This window comes from Bipolaris zeicola (genome assembly GCF_000523435.1).
Source record: "Bipolaris zeicola 26-R-13 unplaced genomic scaffold scaffold_349, whole genome shotgun sequence".
NCBI classification, from domain to species: domain Eukaryota; kingdom Fungi; phylum Ascomycota; class Dothideomycetes; order Pleosporales; family Pleosporaceae; genus Bipolaris; species Bipolaris zeicola.
Genome location: NW_006912398.1, coordinates 1 through 19321, shown reverse-complemented (window position 1 = coordinate 19321; position 19321 = coordinate 1). Strand labels below are relative to the sequence as shown.

Genomic DNA, 19321 nt, shown 5'->3' with positions numbered 1-19321 from the left:
AGACGAATCCTTGGGGGGATACCCAAGGGTTCTGGCAGGACTATATACTCTATCTCTGTGGCTGTCGCGCCTCCGGCCCGAGTAGTCTCCGGCGGGTCCCCGAGGGCTGGCCTCTACTGTCTAGAGTATCGTGACAATCTGGAGCTAAATATCATATACGTGTAATATATAGCCTAATATAAACTAATACTTAACTAGTGCCTAATGTTATTGATTCGTCACCCCATTCGTGTACGCAGTCTCCAAGTCAGGACGACAACGTTTCTGAGCAGGAATGGGCAATTGTAACTAGACCCAAAGACGCCACAGATATCGGTACTGGTGGAATATCAAGTCACTTCAGTTTTCAGCTTGGTTGGGGGACATGGAAGTTTACTTTGTTTAGCTGAGATGTAGACATAAAACATACCCACAAAGACAAAGGGAGTAGTACACAACAGGAGCGATAGGCAGCACTGTGCATAGATACAATCAATAGGTCAGTTCTCTTACAGAAACAAGTCAATGATTCATTGAACTCCTTTGAAACTAAAAAGGCGGGTAAAGATACGCCAAAAGCAGAGAAATGACCCGCCCGTCTATTAGCGTTGCATACTTGTTCAGCTGAGGCTAACAGTCTGACAATAGCCGATCTTGAAACTAATTACATGCTACCAAAAAGCCGATGTATGATCCAGGCACAAAATCGGCACCCTCGAGTCGAAGTGAGCTCGAGACATGGAAAGTCAGAACTCGACAGCCTGAGGGGTTGCCAAATCTTTTCACTTCTTTGACAGTCATTTTCAGTGGTCATTTCGCCCACTTGCTGGCGAGCCCACTGTTGCTAAATTGAATTAATCAAGAACATGAAAGGAGACATGGCGTATTGATTGTGCGGTGGAGAGCCCTATGCACACACAACACTGAGATCCACAGTTCCAACCTGCGGGACTGTGTTCGAACACGGATGATAGAAAATAATTGCAAAAACATGTAAAGATTGCTATTATGTTGAAAACGCGGCAGATATATTCGGAGTATGAACACTAAACACGATATTGGGGTCCATAGGGGCATCGTAAATTTTCATGGAGCGACACTACTGATGGTCAGCACATCCAAACGTAGCTCTGTCCTGTTACAAAAAAGTTTAGAAAGCCGACGAAACGTATACATACATTTAGTTGCCGTTGAGGGCTATCGTGTTTATTGCCCATCTAGCTTATTCACTTTGGACATAGACCGCAGTCTTCCAATTCATCACCTCAAAAAGAACATAAACGATCGGCAAAAGCTACAAGGAACACGCTGGCACCCTTCTAGCTTCTACTCCTTGTAATTTATCTTCGTTTTTGACACTTCAAAAGACCTTTACGCCCCGAAGCCGTCTAACCATCAGTACAAGTTCATCTCAAAATCAATCATAGAGACGTACGTCCTTTTCTGTATATAAGTGGGGCAATCGCAATCACAAATAAGCTGCCTCTTTTCACAGCAATTCCGGATGTCGGAAAGCTGCTCAGAGATCGAGTCGGTGTGACTGTCTTTACCACCCACAAAGTTTCCGCCAAGTCTATCACACCAGGCTTCGATAGCAGCATTGTCGACATAGTCGCTAACGCATTTAAATGCGTTGGCTCCAAGAAGTAGGGTGGCGACCGGAGTGGGGCTGGAGAAAATATGCATCTTGATCGTTGGTGTGTTGGAGTTTGGGAATAGGCAACGTTTGATATAAGAGGAAGTGTATGTAGCGGGAGGCTGATTTTTCATCAGCTTTGATGCGTAAATGTACTTTTTATGTGTTAAAACACTTGATAGTTACATACAGAGTCCATTTCTACATCCATGTCTAAAGGTGTGATGTGTTATCTCGCATGTTACCTTCAATTTCAGCACTTTATTGCATACCAAGGACTTGCGACTAGGCATACGGCGTGAGGCCAAAATTGAGCTTTACCGGATATTTTGCATATTAATTATCTGTTACTACGCCCACTAGACAGTAGTAGCTGAATGAAGCGAATTGCAGATCATAACAACCAATGATTATGATTCGTTTGATTCCCGAGTACAGAATTCTGACGAATAGCATATTGCCTGATGGGAGAGAAAATCAAACGTAAAGTGCCTAGCATCGATGTTCGGTCGTCTGCGATCTCGTATAGTTCCATCTCGACTCTAATGCACTATTTCAAGTTAAGTCAATTCATCTTCCACACGTTAGTCACTCATTTTGCTACACTTATATTTCAATTCTCTTTATGTACTAATTCTTAGCGAAAAATAATACGTGGGTTTCGGTTGATCATAAACTTAGAATATGCTACAGAATGAGAGAGTCATATACCTTCAATGATGTCCTCTAGTATTTCTCCTCAATCACATACGTACAGCGACTCCAATCAGGATCTTCCATGAGTCCCTTCAACTCCATGTCTGGCAGACAGACGAGGATGAGATAATCACCATTTGCTTCCTGAGGATAGATATAGAATGTGTTGACTGTCAATGGCAGGTGAGGACGACGTCCGAAGTCTGATTTCCCCAGAATACCGTAGTCGAATCCATTGACCTTCGCATTCATCATTGACGAATGACCAACATCGGTTTGAAGATTCATTCCTCCGGAATACATAAGCTGCATCTTATCATCGACAGAGTCAACAAAGGTGGCATAGGAGCGAGCAGAGAAGGCGTTGTTCACATCGTCGAGATCCTTGCGCAGTCGAGTCGCAACAGTAGAGAGTGGTGCGTCAACAAGCTCTTGGAACGTGAGGCGCGATGGAGATATGTACACCATCTGACCTAGATAACCTGGAGAAACTCCAAGTACCGGTCGTGTGTCGATGGCGCGGTTGAACTTCGATACTGTCGAGGGTGCTAATCCAGTTTTTATTCTCACTGAGGCTAGTGACTTCCAGAATAGGGCGCAAATAGCGTCATTTGGAGAGATGAAAGGAACGTCCGGATCATATCCAACAGGATCTTCGGCAAGCTTCTTGAGGTCTGCGAGTGTTTCCTTACGAAAGAGAAAGTTTTGCCACCTTCCACCGGGACGTGCGGGGACAAACTCGGGTGCTGGATCAGGCTTGAGCAGCCAGCTATGATCGAGAATAGGCTCAAATGGATCCAAAAGACGAATTACATCACCTGGATCCTGGTTTGCAGCGGCAATGATATCTTCTGGGAAAGGCTCGTCGCGAAGAGCCGCGGAGAGAAGTGTGATGATTGTGAAAAGACCGGTTCCATCAACAACATTGTGTTGATTCGTGTATGTCAAAAGAAAGCCTCCTTTGACAAATGTAACTTGAATCATAGCTGGTGGTGCAGGTCCGATTACTGCAGTGTCGTATCGCTCAGGAAATCCTGGGTAAGGGCAGAGTACCTTTCCATCCAGCATGTAGAATGGTGCATTTGCAGCACACATCTCAGCGTAGGATGGTAAAAGATCGGTTGCATCTTTGATCTTGAGGAGGCCGTGAGGAGGAATGTCCGTTGGCCACGGCTCAACACGGATTGTGCCAGAAGTCCCGTTTTCACCTTCTGTATGGACAACTTGTCCAGTGAGCCATGGAATTGCCGCGAGAATTTTGCCAGTTGCTTCCCTAAGTGCAGAGATTACTATTTCTTGGGTAAGGTCTTCGCGCCATGGAAAGAGAGCGACGCCATGGTTGTATGTTTTGAGTTGAGGAAACTGTCCAAGGACATCGACACCTCGGGGTAAGCCAGACATGGTGAATTTGCTGGTTAGAATGAAGAAGTTTGATGAAGTTGATGATTGATGTGTTGTGTCTTCAATTGTTAAGGCCCGCTCACTTGTAGTTAAATCCGATAACTCATTCATTCATTATCTCTAGTGTTGGATCCAAGCCCATGGACTATACGTCGGCTTTACTGCTGTGATGGTAGGTTGAATAAAGAAACTCCGAACTCCGCCAGACTCCACTCCTGTGCCTCCGACTCTCACCGATCTTAACGTGCGGCATCTGCACTCAATCGATTCTTCGATCAAATAATCCATAATTGGCCCGAACATGCACTGAAAACGGGCATCGGAGTATCTGATCGTGGTATGGCGCTGTGGCACAAGCGTGCCCAGCACGTACGCGCAGGAGAAACAGTACCCTATTATGCGCCCCTTCATGCACTCATCATCACCTCCCATCCTTGAAACCTCTGAGCCGAACCCCAAGCAGCAGTTTCGCGATATCACGAAGAGTCGCAAAATGGTACAACCCAACACCAAGGTCGAGGTCGTCGAGGTCTCCGATGAAGGCCATTTCGAGGTCGCGATCATTGGCGGTGGAATTATTGGCCTGGCGCTTGCTACTGGCCTTCTTCAGCGTAATATCAGATTCACCATATATGAGCGAGCGCATACATTTCGCGAGGTCGGGGCTGGAATCGGCTTCACTCCAAACGCCGAACGGGCCATGACGGCGCTGAACCCAGCTCTTCACGCCGCGTTCCGCAAGGTTGCCGCGCAGAACGATGAGGACTACTTCTACTATCTAGATGGCTACCACAGCAGCAAGGAAGATCCTAAATTCGAAGAAACAATTCTTAAATTGTATCTAGGCGAGCGTGGGTTTGAAGGGTGTCGAAGATCTGACTACCTGGCTGAGATGGTAAAATTGGTCCCGTCAGAATACATTCAGCATGACAAGGATCTCGTCTCTGTGATTGAAAATGATGAGGATGAGAGGATTCACCTATCATTCCGAGATGGCACAACTGCGACGGCCGACATTGGTAAATCTTCCAAACGTATAAGCAGATCAAGCGCTGACAAGCTCCAGTGATTGGTTGTGATGGGATCCATTCGAAGATGAGAGAAATTATTCTTGGAGACAACCACCCCGCGTGCACTCCTTCGTATAGCCACAAATACGCAATTCGGAGTCTTGTACCGATGGATAAGGCTAGGGCCGCTCTAGGAGTCTTCAAGACCAGCAACCGTGTAATGCACTGTGGTCCTGGTGCTCACGCCTTGACATTTCCAGTGGCAAACAACACGATCCTGAACGTTGTCGCTTTCGTCACCGACCCTGACGAGTGGACAGCACCAGACAACAAGTTTGTTGTTCCAGCTACCAAGGCCGAGGCGACTGAAGCGTTCTCAAAGTTTAATCCCGTGGTCCAAGATCTCATGGCTCTGTTGCCTGAGAATCTGGACAAATGGGCAGTATTTGACACATGCAAAGAGCCTGTACCCTCCTATGTTAACGGTCGTCTTTGCCTAGCGGGCGATGCAGCGCATGCTTCTTCACCCCACCACGGCGCTGGTGCAGGATGTGGCATAGAGGACTGCCTCGCCCTTGCCATCCTTTTGCAACAGGTGTCGGAGTATCCCAAGACTCTGCGCCCTACAGCTGCCCGCGTTGCCCTCGAGGTTTATAACAACGTCCGTTATGATCGGTCCCAGTGGATCATGGATACCAGCCGAGTCATTGGTGAGATCTACGAATACCAAAACCCGGAGTGTCTTTCCAATCACAAGAAGATTGCCCAGGAGATCCATGATCGATCGCACAAGATCTGGGATTATGACATCAACGCGATGGTGGATGACTCATGCAACCAGTTCACAATGGCGATGAAAGAGGTACCTTCTTCTGCGGGGAGCAAAACAACCTCTGAGCTTGATAAACCGCTTGTTGCTGACCCACCGGCGCCTTCCTATCTCTCTGGATTCCGACTGTAAGTACAGCGAAATGGCGCTCCCCAGCATCTGACGTTCATGAGGCATCACGAGACCATAGTTAGCTCGTGATATCAGAGAACAATAATGCATTTGCGCTAGAATAAGCTAATATTTTACTCTTAAATAGGTGGGCCTTCTTAATCTCCATGACGCTTGTATATTTCCTCATGATGCTGGACATGTCGATTCTTTCTACTGTAAGTTCATCTTCCAGCCGGCTTAAGATAAATTATTTCTGACTTGGGATCTAGGCAATCCCGCACATAACGGACGAGTTTAATTCCCTCCTTGATGTGGGTTGGTATGGAGCTGCTTATCAGCTATGCGCGTAGGTGTCATCTCTTCTAATACTTGTTATCTTCCTAACTCGCATTCTAGTGCTTCGTTCCAGCCTCTGACCGGAAAGATGTACGCTCGTTTCAACTCAAAGAAGATTTTCCTCGGTTTCTTCACAATCTTCAATATTGGGTCTGCTATCTGTGGTGCTGCGCAAACATCAGCCATGTTGATTGCTGGACGATTCATTGCTGGACTTGGGGGTGCTGGACTTATGAACGGAGGTTTCACGATGATACATGCCTCCATTCCTCCTGAACGTCGACCCGGAATGCTAGGATTTTTCATGGCCTGTGAGTTCTAGGCAAGCTGATATACAAGCAATCTACTAACAGAACTAGTCGGAAACCTTGGATCTGCTAGCGGGCCCCTTATAGGAGGAGCCATCACGGAGTTTGTGTCATGGCGATGGTGTATGTGTGCTTTTTGCCCGGTCATATTTATTACTGACACTTTCCAGGCTTCTACATCAACCTTCCCGCTGGTGCTCTTGTTTTCGCTGCCCTCCTATTCTTGAACGTTCCCGAAATCCTTGTTAAACCCCACTGGAAGGAAGTTCTCAAGCATCCGATGCGGGAATTTGACCTCATCGGATTTGGACTGTTTGGTCCCGCTGCAATCATGTTTTTCATTGTCCTAGACTTTGGCGGAAATCGATACGCCTGGGACAGCCAGGAAGTCATTGGCCTCTTCTGCGGAACCGGAGTCATGTTCGCCATCTTCTGTTTTTGGAACTATCGCAAGGGCATGTCTGCTCTGATACCCTTCTCAATGCTGGGGAAACGGATCGTATGGTCATGCTGCTCGACGATCTTCATCATTTCGGGCACAGTGTTTGTGACAGCGTACTACCTCCCTCTGTATTTTCAAGGTGTCAAGGCCGATACACCTTTTGAAAGTGGCTACAATTTTCTTCCTACAATTATGACACAGATCGTGTTCACTATTGTGAGCGGAAAACTTGGTAAGATGCCCGTCCTATATCACAACCTAGTCTGCTAACAGATCCGTAGTGCAAAGATTCGGTTACTATTTGCCTTTCATCCTTGTAGGTGGGGCATTGAATTCCATTGGATCTGGCCTGTTCACTACAGTCTCGACTTCAACAAGTGTTGCAAAGCTAGTAGGATATCAACTAATTTCCGGAACTGGGAGAGGCCTTGCGCTTCCGATGGTAATTTTATCACAGCCTCCGTCCAGTATCTCTTATAACTAACATCTCCCAGCCAATGATCGCGTTGCAGAGTTCCCTTCTGCCTACCGAAGTTCCAGTGGCTCTCGCTATCTTCGTCTTCTCTCAACAGATCGGCGGTGCTCTAATGACTGTTATTGGTCAGACTATTTTTACAAATGAGTTGAAGAACAACCTTAAGAGTGATCTGCCCACTGTTGACTCGAAGAAGATCATTGAGGCTGGTGTAACACGAATGAGAGGTCTCGTTAATGCAGGGGAACTACCATCTCTGCTGAGGGCATACAGTGACAGCATAGGAACTACATTCTATTTTGGTACTGGCATGTCGATTCTGGGCGTCGTTGTAAGTTGCTGGATGGGCTGGAAGGACGTGAGGCCTAAGCCCAAGGCATCCTAAAAGTTCATAAATGATGGAGCTCGTACTGCTCCTAGGTTCTAGGTTCGTTATTCGTGCATACATCGAATATAACAATAATAATTGCTAGACCTAAATAGATGTTTTGGTCGCTTCGTAGAAAGAGAGGTCGAGTTCAACACGTAAAATGTGCAGAGTAAATGCAGGAAGCAGAGGGGACAAGTGAAATGGCAACCAATCTTGGTATTCTATTGTCTATGATAAGGAAATGCGAGAGGATTAGGCGTGAAATATACGTAGGGCTGTATTGCACTAGTTTTTAGCATCCCCTTGATGACTGATTCTTAGAAAGGAGACAAGTAATAGCTGAATGATCGTTGAGTTTGTGAGAAGCCTCATGATAGTTGTATTCAGGAGCTGTTTAATATATCGTCACGATCGGGACCAAGAGAATGAAAACCTAAGTAGCTTGCAGTCGAAATCTACATATACGGAGATGCACAAAGCTCTACAAACTATGATTTGTGCAACACGTTGTATTGTAATCGTCACTTCATCTCGCGTATCTCGAGGTCCATGTGAGAGCGTGGTTTATTCACCATCGCAATGTTGTTCGCCTGGTTAAGATCTCGTTTCGAGTGTGGTGTGCATCAACTGCACTGGTTTAGTTGAAGAAAAAAGAGTTGAAGTGCAAAAATGAGTTGAATTTATTCCATGCAGCAGTATTTGAAGTACGTAATTACAACATTATGCTGCAACTGCTTGCGCCGTTGGTTCCTTTTCCAGGAATTTACTCTTCTCTTTACCAAGAGAAGTCTTCAACCTCCACATGAAATGGTCCCGAACGCCGAATTCCTGTCCAGACCCGTTGAGAGGTTGAATCTTCAATTTCATGTTGCCGTTCAAGAAAAACGGAGCGGAATAACGGTGGTTTTCGCCAAAGTTGATAACACGGTGTAAAGCGCTGCGGTAGTAACCAGCTGTCCACTTCTGGACCAGATCGCCAATGTTAACCACATAAGAATCTGGAGTGACTGGAACTGGGACCCAGCTTTCAGTAGGGGGGTAGAAGACCTCAAGACCTTTTGAACCAGGTTGTTGAAGCAAGAAGGTGATTCCACCGAAGTCTGTGTGAGCACCGGCTTTTTGCCTGTTAGCTAATCTCGAACATATAGTCATGGCACAGTGCATTCTTACCTCCAAGCTGTTTAGGATCGGTGGAGAGCTGAGGCGGGTAGTGCAGCAGCCTCAGATTTCCCGATGGGTTGATGAAGAACTCATCGAAAGCATCAGGTGAGCAGTTCCATTCTTTGGGGAGACCCAAAGCGAGGATTCTAAGAACCTTTTCGGCAAGCTTGACCATCTTGTTGCGGTACTCCATAAGAGGCTTCTCGAAATCCTCGGATTTCAGAGCCTCGGGCCACTGATTTGGACCAGTCAAGAAAGTGCCAGCATCGGGATGGTCCTTTGGTATCTCTGCACCGATAACGAATCCCTACAAGAGTTTAGTTGAAGGGCCAAGAATAACAGCCTAGGTGACTCTCACCTCTTTCATGTCAGGCAGAGTGCCTGGCTCTGAAGTCTGGCCTCTATACATTTCATAGCCACGGTTTGAGATTCCCAGACAATTCTCAATGAAAACCGCCTTCTTCTCTTCGGCAGATAGATCAAAGAATTTCTTGGCACATTCTAGGGTAGTGTCTTGGTCTTTGAGGGGGATGCCATGGCCAACGATGCTGAAGAATCCATAGGTTCTGGCGGCGTCGCAGACTTCTTTGACGACTTGCTCTTTGGCTTCAGGGGTGGCGTCTTCGGCAAAGTATGGCGCCAGATCAACAAGTGGAATCTTGGCTGAAGCTGCCATTTTTGAAGACGATATAGCGAAACGAGACTATGGGAATGAAGCTGTGGCAATGATGAAGTCGGAGGTTAGTGTATCGATGTGCTTATCGTATTTGACAAGAACTACTCCACCACTCAGAAGCTTAAGGGTCTTTATGTCACTCCTAAATGGGTGCCAAGGAAGACGCAGCTGATAATACAAATTGCCGGAACGCCAAGCCGAGAGAAACTCCGTATCATGTACTACAAAACTGAGATCAGGACACCATTTCCGTGCGAATGAATGCGCGGAGTTCCTTGTGAAATAGTCGTTTCAGTGCGAATTCAATAAGGTTCGCCCTCTATCCATAATCGCAAGACTCTTTGCTTGGCTTGCGGGTCCACTATTACTCCCTCGGAGTATCAATTGTCAAGTGCCGAACCTCGAATGATGAGATTAGTGTATCGCTACGACTGATTATGGTCTTTGTAGCTCGAGTTAGAAGTAACAAAACTAAAGAGTTTATGCCAGACTACCCTCCTGATCTTCGATTCGTGTACTACCACAACCACCTCGTACACCGATACCCCCGCCGAGATTCCATACCAGCCCGAAATATCGCAGAATGCATGTTCTGCTTACCGGCGGAAATGGGTTTTTAGCCGCTCATATTCTCAACCATCTCCTTGAACGCAGGTGAGCTCCTTTGTCAGATCATGTCTCACGATGTCGTGCTGATAGCTGTGGGTTTAGCCACACCGTAGTTACAACCGTTCGAAGCCAGGAAAGGATCAACCGCATTAAGGCCCTTCATCCAACCCTACCAAAAGACAAGCTTGGTTTTTTCATTGTGCCCGATGTTGCAAAACACGGTTCCTTCGACTGTGTTTTCCAAGGCGACCATGTCTTCGATGCAGTAATTCACACAGCTAGTCCTAACGTGCGAAGCTGCAATGACGTCCAAAAAGAACTATTGGACCCATCCATTATTGGAACGACTGGCCTGCTCTCTTCCATAGCTCGCTTAGCACCTTCCGTCAAGCGCGTAGTTTATGTTTCGTCCATGGCTGCTTTGATCGATGGGTCAAAGGGCAATTGGCCGGGACATACGTACACAGTCGCTGATTGGAATCCAATTACACTTGAAGAGGCACTCGATAACTCGAGTTGGATTCCTGGATACCGTGCCAGCAAAACGTTTGCTGAACGTGCTGCTTGGGAGTTTATGGATCGAGAAAAGCCTCGGTTCACATTGACTACCCTCACTCCTCCTGGTATCTTTGGTCCAATGGTCCGGTATCCAGGTTATCCACCAGAGCCACTGAATGCTTCTAATGAGATATTTAGTAAGCTTCTTGATGGTAAGATCTTCCCTACCGGGCTTTACACCTGGGTCAACGTTACGGACGCTGCTCTTGCACACGTAAAAGCAATAGAAGAGGAAAACTCTGCCAGCGAACGCATCTTCCTCACATCTTCGGAGCAGCTTTGCATCAAGGATGTAATAGAGATCATCTACGAAGAGTTTCCAGAACTCCGCGAAAGGCTGCCGGCGAAAGACACATGGCATATCGCTGGATATCCCGAAGGCGGCGTGTACAAGGTAGATGCCGCGAGGGCGAAGGCTCTCATTGGAAGAGAGTTTCTTCCCTTGGAAAGCACCGTCATCGAAACCGTAAAGACTTACAAGGATTATCTTGAATCCTGAAAACGTTACCTTTCCCATGTAGAAAATAAGCGCGACAATCTATGTTGAAAAGTCCATCATTTGACCCAATTGGATAGCTGGTGGCGAGATCAGCGGGACGGTGCATCTTGGAAGTCCGATAAGTGGTTAGATTACTCCGGACCAATGGCTTGGCCGGTTGATGTAGACCAAATTGGTAAGTCTTGCGCCAGTCGCGACTACCGCTCCTTTCGGGCCGACTATTGAATGTGTACCATTTTGCGACACTGTGATCAGATACTACATATGTGTGTAGATGCATCCCATCTGCTGACCGTTGTCCATCCTGCTTCATTCCTGCCTTCAGATGCCCTCGCCAGCATTCAGTTCTTAAATTAATTGACTTCTCCTGCTGAACCTTCCGCCAAACGAAGTCTCGCGACGAAACAAGCTGAAATAGTCAACACATCCAACATACTTCTCGTCCCACACAACTTGTTGTGTTTTACGGTTCTACAATCTTGTTTTCAATACATACAGTATTACTAGAAACATCTCTCCGTTTGTGATCGCTAGACTTTCGGACTTCGAAGATGGCACCTACCAACAGGGCCGCTTGGCTTGCGGGCAAGCAGGTGTTTCCGTTGCATGTTGGCGAAGCACCCTACACACCACCCGGGCCGAACGAGGTAGTTGTCAAATCAGCAGCCATCGCTATCAACCCTGTCGAGGCCATGAAACAAGCCATGGGAGACAACATGATGCCCTGGATAAAATACCCCTTTATCCTCGGCCACGACGTAGCAGGCGAGGTGGTCGAGGTTGGATCCAAAGTCACACGCTTCCACCCTGGCGACCGCGTACTCGGTGACGCCGTAAGCATCGACCAACGAAGCAACCGTTCCTGCGAAGGCGCATTTCAAGAATACGTCGTGCTACGCGAAAACCTTGTTTCCCCGATACCGGATAGCCTTGATTATGAACACGCGTGTGTGCTCCCACTCGCCATCTCGACGGCTGCATGCGCACTGTACATGAAGACCTACCTGGCACTGGACCCGCCTTCACTCAAGTCTGAAAAGAAGGGCAAAACCGTCTTGATATGGGGCGGTTCAACAAGTGTTGGCGCCAACGCTATCCAGCTTGCTACTGCTTCCGGATACGAAGTCATCACCACTGCATCGCCCAAGAACTTCAACTTCGTCAAGAGTCTGGGCGCCACCCACGTTTTCGACTACCACAGTGCAACCGCGGTCCAGGATATTATTGGCGTACTCAAGGGATCGGAATTGGCCGGTAGCGTTGCTATCGGTGATGGATCCATGGAAGCTTGCATCAAGATCGTGGCTGCTTCATCCGGAGTCAAATTCATCGCACAAGCATCTCTTCCCATGCCCAGTCAGATCCCTCCCACAGGGATGAACATGGTATCGTTCATTGCGCGTTTCCTCTGGTTCAAGGTTTCGACCATGGTAAACTGCAAAGTCAAGGGCATCGGCTACAAATTCATCTGGGGAGACGATGTCATGGAGAATGAGGTAGGAAGTGCCATTTACGAGCATTTCCTACCTGGCGCATTGGCGGCGGGCAAATACAAGTGTGCTCCTGAACCTGTGGTTGTCGGCAAGGGGTTGGATCAGATTCAGGAAGCATTGGAGCGCATCAAGAAGGGTGTTTCGGCCCAGAAGTTGATTGTGGTGCTTTAGGAGAACTTTTTATATACTGCATTCATGTATCGCGTCTGGCGTTCCTGCTGGTCATGTGAATTAATGGCTTCCATTTTTCCAGTTCAAAATCAAGTATTCATGAAAAGTCCAAGTAGAAATATGGATAAATCCAACTGCCATGAATTATTGATTTAAAAAAGTTTGATGTCAGTTAGTTATGCTGATGTTCAAATGGAAGGCGCCAATAAGGAGTTTATTGGCGCTTCAATGTGATTGTGATGGTATATTGAACTAGTAAAACTTTCGATGGTTAATAATTTTGATGAACTAGCGATTGTTGGCTCCACCTAGCAAGTCTCGAGTGCTCGACTGGCATCATAGCTATGTCAATACGGTTGTTCAACTTGAACATTTGCTTCATGTACCATATGCAATCTTCGTGTCATGTCATTTTTGTATATGAAAAGTGCTTGACAACCCGTCCAAAATGCCATGGAGTGCACGCATGTTTGCAACATTGTAGTGATTACACATCGCTGACTGAGAAGGAGTATCTAACCCTTGGTAGCATTAGCTTAGGTATGACCCTAGTGAAACATTTTGTCTACCCGGGGCTTGGCACCATCCATCACTCCGTCGCAGGTAGAGTTGATTGTCCGTCAGAGGTCGACTGGACGTGTATGCGTAAGATCACTCCAGATGGCCATCAAAGATGGTTCGAGTCTGCACACGTCCCCAGTATCCACATCAGATTTTGCGCTGCAGATCGCAGATTATATCCAACATGCTCCGTTGAGTAAAATGTAGGAACCTCCGAGTAACTCCGGCAGAGTTGAGAAACTCCGTGTCCACCGCTCCACCGATCGGATGTAAGATATATATATTTACCGAGCAAGCAAATGTAAGACGATATCCAACCCACGCTTACATCTTATACTCCCGATTACCAACCAAGGCACATCTCGAATCATCTTGTCTCTGCCCACTATGTCCAACACTAGCACTCACGGATACGGATACGACTTCCCCGAGACTCCCCCAAACCCCACCACGGGCAGAATTGCCGTAGCACCTGTCCACCATGAGCCTCCGCCACCAGCCACAGTGCAGCAACTCTCCCGTTTCGGCCCCCGCTGGAACATTCGGGATGTATGCCAGCAAATTGCCCAGTACACGCTAGAGATGGGTATCGTCGAAGGCACCACGGACGAGTGGCAGCGGACTCAGGACCCCGAGGCCGATTTCACTTTCCACTGCGCCCTTGACATCATGGCTGCATCGCTTTTCCGCGCAAAGCAGCTCGTCCTCCGCCATCGCCGCGGTTTCAGCGAGGCCGAGTCAGTTCTCATCGGCAAGGAAATCAAGAACGTCGACTGGGGCATGACACACTTGCTCTACAGCTTCGTCGCCATCCGGCACTTGGAGACCCCCACTATGGCCTGGAACGTCGGCACCGGTATTGAGAGGCACTTCTTCCTCTTCAAGACCTTCCAGGCTGCTCTCGAGGGTAAGCTCGTTGGCGAGGGCAAGGAGGAGGCCGACAAGTACTTTGCCAAGACGAACAAGTACTTCGAGGAGGTCATCATCCTGTTCAAGGGACCGCCAGGCAGCAAGAGGCCTGAGGAGGATCCTACTCTCGGAACCTTTGCTGAGATCAACGAGCCTCTTCCTGCTGGCTCTGCTGTGGCCCAGCCTGCAGAGCCCGAGAAGGTTGCAAGTTAGAGATGGTTCAAACAAGTAGTGTATCAATGTTCATATTCTATTTAGTCAACTATCCTTAGTCTATCTACACATTCTTGTGCAATGACGTTTACTGGGCTCAGGGCTTGTAGCACAGTTTGTAGCGTTAGGCGCATTTCGAAGGTGGGATCGAGGTGATGGTTGGAAATGAGGAAGTCTCCACAGAAGTGGAGAAGGACTGGAGTAAATGGATGGATCTTGAATTTTAGTTAGCAATGAAATTGGATATTTTTTAAAAAAGAGAAATAAAAAATTTGGAGTAATGTTTACCTTGAAGTAGCTGAGTTCGACCAAAGCCTTGGACATCATGATCATTTGGTGCGCGGCGGCCATTGCTTTCTTTTCGCATTCGGCAACAACATCGAGGCCGTCAGTTGTGCCCCATGGGGCTATCTGACTAGATTTGAATAACATGAGGCTTGATGCCTGGGCGGCCAGCACTGTGAAATACGCCATTGGATCTTGGAAGATCAAGGCATATGGGTCGTCGAGAGCCATGCCTTGAATGGCTTGTTCTAGTCTTGCATCCAGTTGTTGTTGCCTATCCCAGAACCCGAGCGAGATCAAGCCTTGCGCATGCTCGACAACGCCTTGCTGCTGATGCGACAACAACTGTCCGCATATTGCGACAAGTTGGATCGAATCTGTGAATGTGGATGGTATTTTGGATTCGGATACCAGCAGCGGGCTGGGTAGGAAATCCATGATGGTCGGCTCGTCGGACTGGAATTCCTTTTCGGGGCAGGGCAGCCGGGTGAGAATCTTTGATTCGAGTTAGAACAAGGGTTCGCTTGCGTGAGGACGGGAGATCGACTTACGGTATGCTGATCAAACGTGACCGGTAGCCGGTCCAATAGGCTAATAATTCGATCAATGGTATAGGCCATCCAAAAGGTTCTCCTTCGCTCTTCAATTTCGACAAAGGTGAGATTTTGGAGTAATAACGATGCGACACCATCGCGTCCATCGATGTTGTGGAGTTTCATGAGCATAGCGAAGCGGAAGCACTTGCCTGCACTCATCCATGCTTTTCTATAACCCACGCGCATGAATTCATAGATGGTGAGCAAAGCCCGGGCTTGCACCTGCTCTAATCGCATGCACTCGGCGTTGAGATATCGCTGCTCTAGGTTCTCAATCATACGATGTGTGTGTGCGTACAGGTCGTCTTGGATGTGTTGGAACTGACTCGAAGTAGAAACTGCGAGGGTCCACATGGCATGCTGCAGACAGTAAAATGCCTCATCCTCTTGCTCATAATGCGATCTTCGGGCTCGCACAAAGTAGTGTCTCTTGTTGAGAATGGGGAAAAAACTGTGAACGCGGTCGAAATAGAGATGGCTTCTGCAATGTGGATTGTGATTAGCGAAAGCTGGGGTTTGGGATGGGGAAGCGATCGAAACGTACAGGTCTGAGCGCATGGGCTCGGAGATAAAGTCGACTGGGGACAGTCTTGTGATTGGAAGTGCCATGGCCGAGTTCAACTGGGAAAAGACGGAATCGACTTCAAAGTTGTGTGCCAAGTCACTGCTCGAGGCTTCTTTTTCGAACAAGTCGCGAGCATCTTGGGGGATAAGATCCGAAAATGCTTGTTGGTCTGGGGTAGCGAAAGTGTCCAGGTCATCGGGAAGGCGTGTGAAATCATCGTCGGTGGTATCCTCGGACGTTCTGTCGCTGCTTAAGCGACGTTCAAGGGCGACTATTGGAAGCATATATTAGCGTGATGACGTATGCGGACATGTGACCCAGAAATTACCTATTCGAGACTGGAGGGCGCGAAGATGTCCTCGTTTGGGACCACGAGGCTGGCGCGTTGTAGTAGTTACACAGGTTGTGGCAGAATCGCGACAAACGCCACATTGTGGCTGGACTCTATCGCATCGAAGCTTTCGTCTGCGGCACTCGTCGCAGGCCAGGCCAGGCAGTTGACGTGACCGTTGGGTGGTAGTAGGTGTTGAAGCCATGGTCGAGGGGAATCCTTTGGTGTTCCCTTGTTGCTTATCAAGATACAAATGCAGAGAGTATGTACCGCTTGGTTGCTTGAATCGCGTGGTGTGTGTTATATAAGTATATGGGGAGGGGGTGTATGTAAGTAGGCAACGCAGGTAGCTACTTGACTAGATGGGCAGAAGGGTCATGAAATACAAGCTCATGTTTAAGCTTTCATCGACTAGTGGGATGTGAATCCATGGGAGCATTCAACAATCCAATGTAGGTTGGACGTCAAGGAGGCCAAGATGGCTCCTATAGTGTGTCCAAGACGTTTAGCTAACAGCTAAGAAACCAGGGAGGGTGGCAGAATGGGACGGCAGTTAGGCACAGGCAATAAGATACGTGTGTTTGCGACGTTTGCGATGGGTCTCGGTCCTGTTCTTTGCTAATGTACAAGGTTATTATCCGGCCTCTTTGCTCCGCTAGTCGCCGTTTGTGTACACTTTTAGAAGAGATTGCGAGACGCGGCCAAAATAGAGCCGTAGAATAGAAGGGCCAACGCAAGTGGAGCACTAGCGATACTAAGTACAAAGGGCCCTTGGCGCAAATGGTAGCGAGTGGGCTTGGGCTTGGGGGGGGGCAGCTACTTGAAGGATCGCGTGCAGAGAGAGGTACATGTGCATATGGACATGGTGGCCATTGGAGGCAATGTGATGAAAATGCATAGCATGACTGGTTTCGGTGTTTCTGAAATAGCTTGAGAGAGTATAGTAGAGAGGGATATGCTACTGATGGCGGCTGTCGATTGGCCGTGGGCCACGGCTGGCTGTAGGATGGGCTGGGGTTCCCTGCAGTAGCAGCAGCTAGCTAATGTAGGGACATACTTATGTCCTGGCCCCTGTACCGCTGTACGTGTTTCATGAATCAAGACAGAATAGAGAGAGCGAGCGAGAAAGAAGGGCTAGCTATGCGATGGATGGGTCCGACGTCTGGAACACTCGGCAAAGAGGGCCAGGGAATGCGTAGGTAGTGTCGAGGGGTCTGATGCTAATGCGCCGCGCTGCCCCGTGATTGGAGGCGATGGGCATACGTACGTACGGGGCATGCAATGGGGAGACGGAAGGTGAGGCAAGGCGGCGTTGCACTATGTACAGTCAGCAGGTGATCAAGGGATGACATGGCAATCGCCGTTGGAGAGATGGAGAGGTACGTACTCCACGGTAGTAGTATGGATGTAACACCATTGTACATGGAACCAGCAGGACAGCAACAGGACAGGAGTCGGAGCTAGGTCTCCACCCTCCGGCCGGACTATCCCATCGGCCCGCGGCAGAACATGAAGCGGCTACCCACTGGTGCATTTTCTAATACAGGGCGATCGACGTTGTGCTAGGCCAGATGGAACCTCGACGTGGGCGCTGCCAGGCTCTTGGAGTCGCATTCCACACCCTTGGCATGGGGTGACCTACACAACCACGTGGATCAGCTAAAGACATTCACTGCTTGGCTGCCATGCACCCAGCTTCGGTCCCGGACCCGCCGAAAATCCCGTCCCCAGCCGAGCGACCTGTTCGCTTCCTATTCTTCTACTATCTCTCCAACGGCTAACGCCCTGCTCGCATCGATCCATTGCCCCAATTGTACCGACAGACCGCCCTCCAGGGCTGAGGTGCGTCATACCCGGCTCCTGCAGGGAAACCCTCCCACAACTGCTGATGTTTTTTTTGTGCCCACCCGACGAAACCTCAAAAGTCCGAGCGGTTGTCAGGCACTCCAGCTGAACCAGAACCACCGTCCTACTGAGTACTAGTTTCACATTGGTAGGGGTTTCCCCCACAGACCCGCATGGCACCTCGACCTGCTCATGATGCGACACGGTACATATCATTTCAGCTGCCTGCACAATCTGCCCACCACCAAGTCTCTCAATGATAAGGGTCCCAGCTATCGACCACCGGCACGCCAACGGCTGACCACGGCTTGGCCCGGGACCTGATAACATCGTCTATAATCATAACTATGTAGCTGCCATCTTGCCAAGTACATTGGCAGGTATACCGCACATACGGTCGTTCCACAAACTGTGCCATTATACAAACCGGACAATCGGTCCGGCCCACAATTCTATGCCTTGGATCGACTTATCCCAAATCAAGCGTCTATATCTGCACCGTTAAGCACGTCATCTTAGCCAATCACATTTCCCGTGTCCCCACCATACCTTCCGAAATGAAGGGTCCAAATCCGGTGCCCTCTACTTACACTACTTACTACATACCGGCCCGAGTACTCCAACCCTGTCATGCCATTTCTTGGTTCTTGGCGGACCCTCCTTTTGATCGTCCAAACTTTGTCTCGATAGGCACTACACGTCGCAATCTTATAGTAACTTATGCGCAGTCGATTAATTACTTGGTATTCGCGATCCCTACTCTAAACGGTTTTTTTTTCTTGATTATCAAACTACACCATTCCCTGCAATCACATGACCTCTCTTCTGATCATCACCTGTCTTATCTACCCAACAGTTAGTTAACATCGCACCCTTTTCTAGATAAAACTAGTTGTTCTTCGTATTTAGTAGTCCCTATCTTACGATTCTACTTCTCGATCGAGATTTGGGTGAAATCGCATCCGAAAATGTGCTTTGACTAAATGAAATAGTGGAACTCGCAGATCGTATTCGTTGGCCTTTACTACAAGTGGACTACTTAGCGCAAGTTACTGCTCTTTCCATGTGCATTTCTCAGTCTTTTGCTCGTGGCAGGTTGACCCTAAATGGAACATACCGTATTCAACCTTGAAATATTCATCCGTTAGATTGATTGTTTAATTTCGACAAGGTTCCATTCTGTAATGGGCTGCGCCCGTGAGAGTGAAAGCACGTGATGTAATCACGTGCCTATAATACACCGCCTAGTTAGA

At 48.2% G+C, this 19321-nt stretch overlaps 8 protein-coding genes across 8 annotated transcripts; 4 read left to right on the top strand and 4 right to left on the bottom strand.

The window, feature by feature from the left end:
- Positions 1-2341: 2341 nt before the first annotated feature.
- COCCADRAFT_110957 (uncharacterized protein) lies at positions 2342-3712 on the bottom strand (the record flags this gene model as incomplete). Its single annotated transcript, XM_007719789.1, has 1 exon — positions 2342-3712. One exon carries the CDS (start codon positions 3710-3712, stop codon positions 2342-2344), a length of 1371 nt encoding a protein of 456 aa, XP_007717979.1.
- Positions 3713-4205: 493 nt separating this feature from the next.
- Positions 4206-7611, top strand: COCCADRAFT_110947 (uncharacterized protein; the record flags this gene model as incomplete). Its single annotated transcript, XM_007719788.1, has 9 exons — positions 4206-4731; positions 4779-5679; positions 5811-5880; positions 5935-6011; positions 6062-6312; positions 6361-6432; positions 6480-6983; positions 7033-7193; positions 7246-7611. The coding sequence occupies 9 exons, from the start codon at positions 4206-4208 to the stop codon at positions 7609-7611; spliced, it is 2928 nt and encodes a 975-aa protein (XP_007717978.1).
- A 705-nt stretch (positions 7612-8316) lies between these two features.
- Positions 8317-9433, bottom strand: COCCADRAFT_110943 (uncharacterized protein; the record flags this gene model as incomplete). Its single annotated transcript, XM_007719787.1, has 3 exons — positions 8317-8711; positions 8767-9064; positions 9116-9433. 3 exons carry the CDS (start codon positions 9431-9433, stop codon positions 8317-8319), a joined length of 1011 nt encoding a protein of 336 aa, XP_007717977.1.
- A 583-nt stretch (positions 9434-10016) lies between these two features.
- Positions 10017-11099, top strand: COCCADRAFT_41621 (uncharacterized protein; the record flags this gene model as incomplete). The annotated part of the gene is made up of 2 exons (XM_007719786.1): positions 10017-10087; positions 10145-11099. The coding sequence occupies 2 exons, from the start codon at positions 10017-10019 to the stop codon at positions 11097-11099; spliced, it is 1026 nt and encodes a 341-aa protein (XP_007717976.1).
- A 551-nt stretch (positions 11100-11650) lies between these two features.
- On the top strand, positions 11651-12763 carry COCCADRAFT_110953 (uncharacterized protein; the record flags this gene model as incomplete). The annotated part of the gene is made up of 1 exon (XM_007719785.1): positions 11651-12763. The coding sequence occupies one exon, from the start codon at positions 11651-11653 to the stop codon at positions 12761-12763; it is 1113 nt and encodes a 370-aa protein (XP_007717975.1).
- A 948-nt stretch (positions 12764-13711) lies between these two features.
- Positions 13712-14446, top strand: COCCADRAFT_41619 (uncharacterized protein; the record flags this gene model as incomplete). Its single annotated transcript, XM_007719784.1, has 1 exon — positions 13712-14446. The coding sequence occupies one exon, from the start codon at positions 13712-13714 to the stop codon at positions 14444-14446; it is 735 nt and encodes a 244-aa protein (XP_007717974.1).
- A 41-nt stretch (positions 14447-14487) lies between these two features.
- COCCADRAFT_9750 (uncharacterized protein) lies at positions 14488-16428 on the bottom strand (the record flags this gene model as incomplete). Its single annotated transcript, XM_007719783.1, has 5 exons — positions 14488-14661; positions 14735-15226; positions 15283-15808; positions 15872-16163; positions 16221-16428. The coding sequence occupies 5 exons, from the start codon at positions 16426-16428 to the stop codon at positions 14488-14490; spliced, it is 1692 nt and encodes a 563-aa protein (XP_007717973.1).
- A 611-nt stretch (positions 16429-17039) lies between these two features.
- COCCADRAFT_110949 (uncharacterized protein) lies at positions 17040-17192 on the bottom strand (the record flags this gene model as incomplete). Its single annotated transcript, XM_007719782.1, has 1 exon — positions 17040-17192. A coding segment is annotated over one exon (153 nt), but the record flags the coding sequence as incomplete, so codon positions are not given.
- Positions 17193-19321: the final 2129 nt, after the last annotated feature.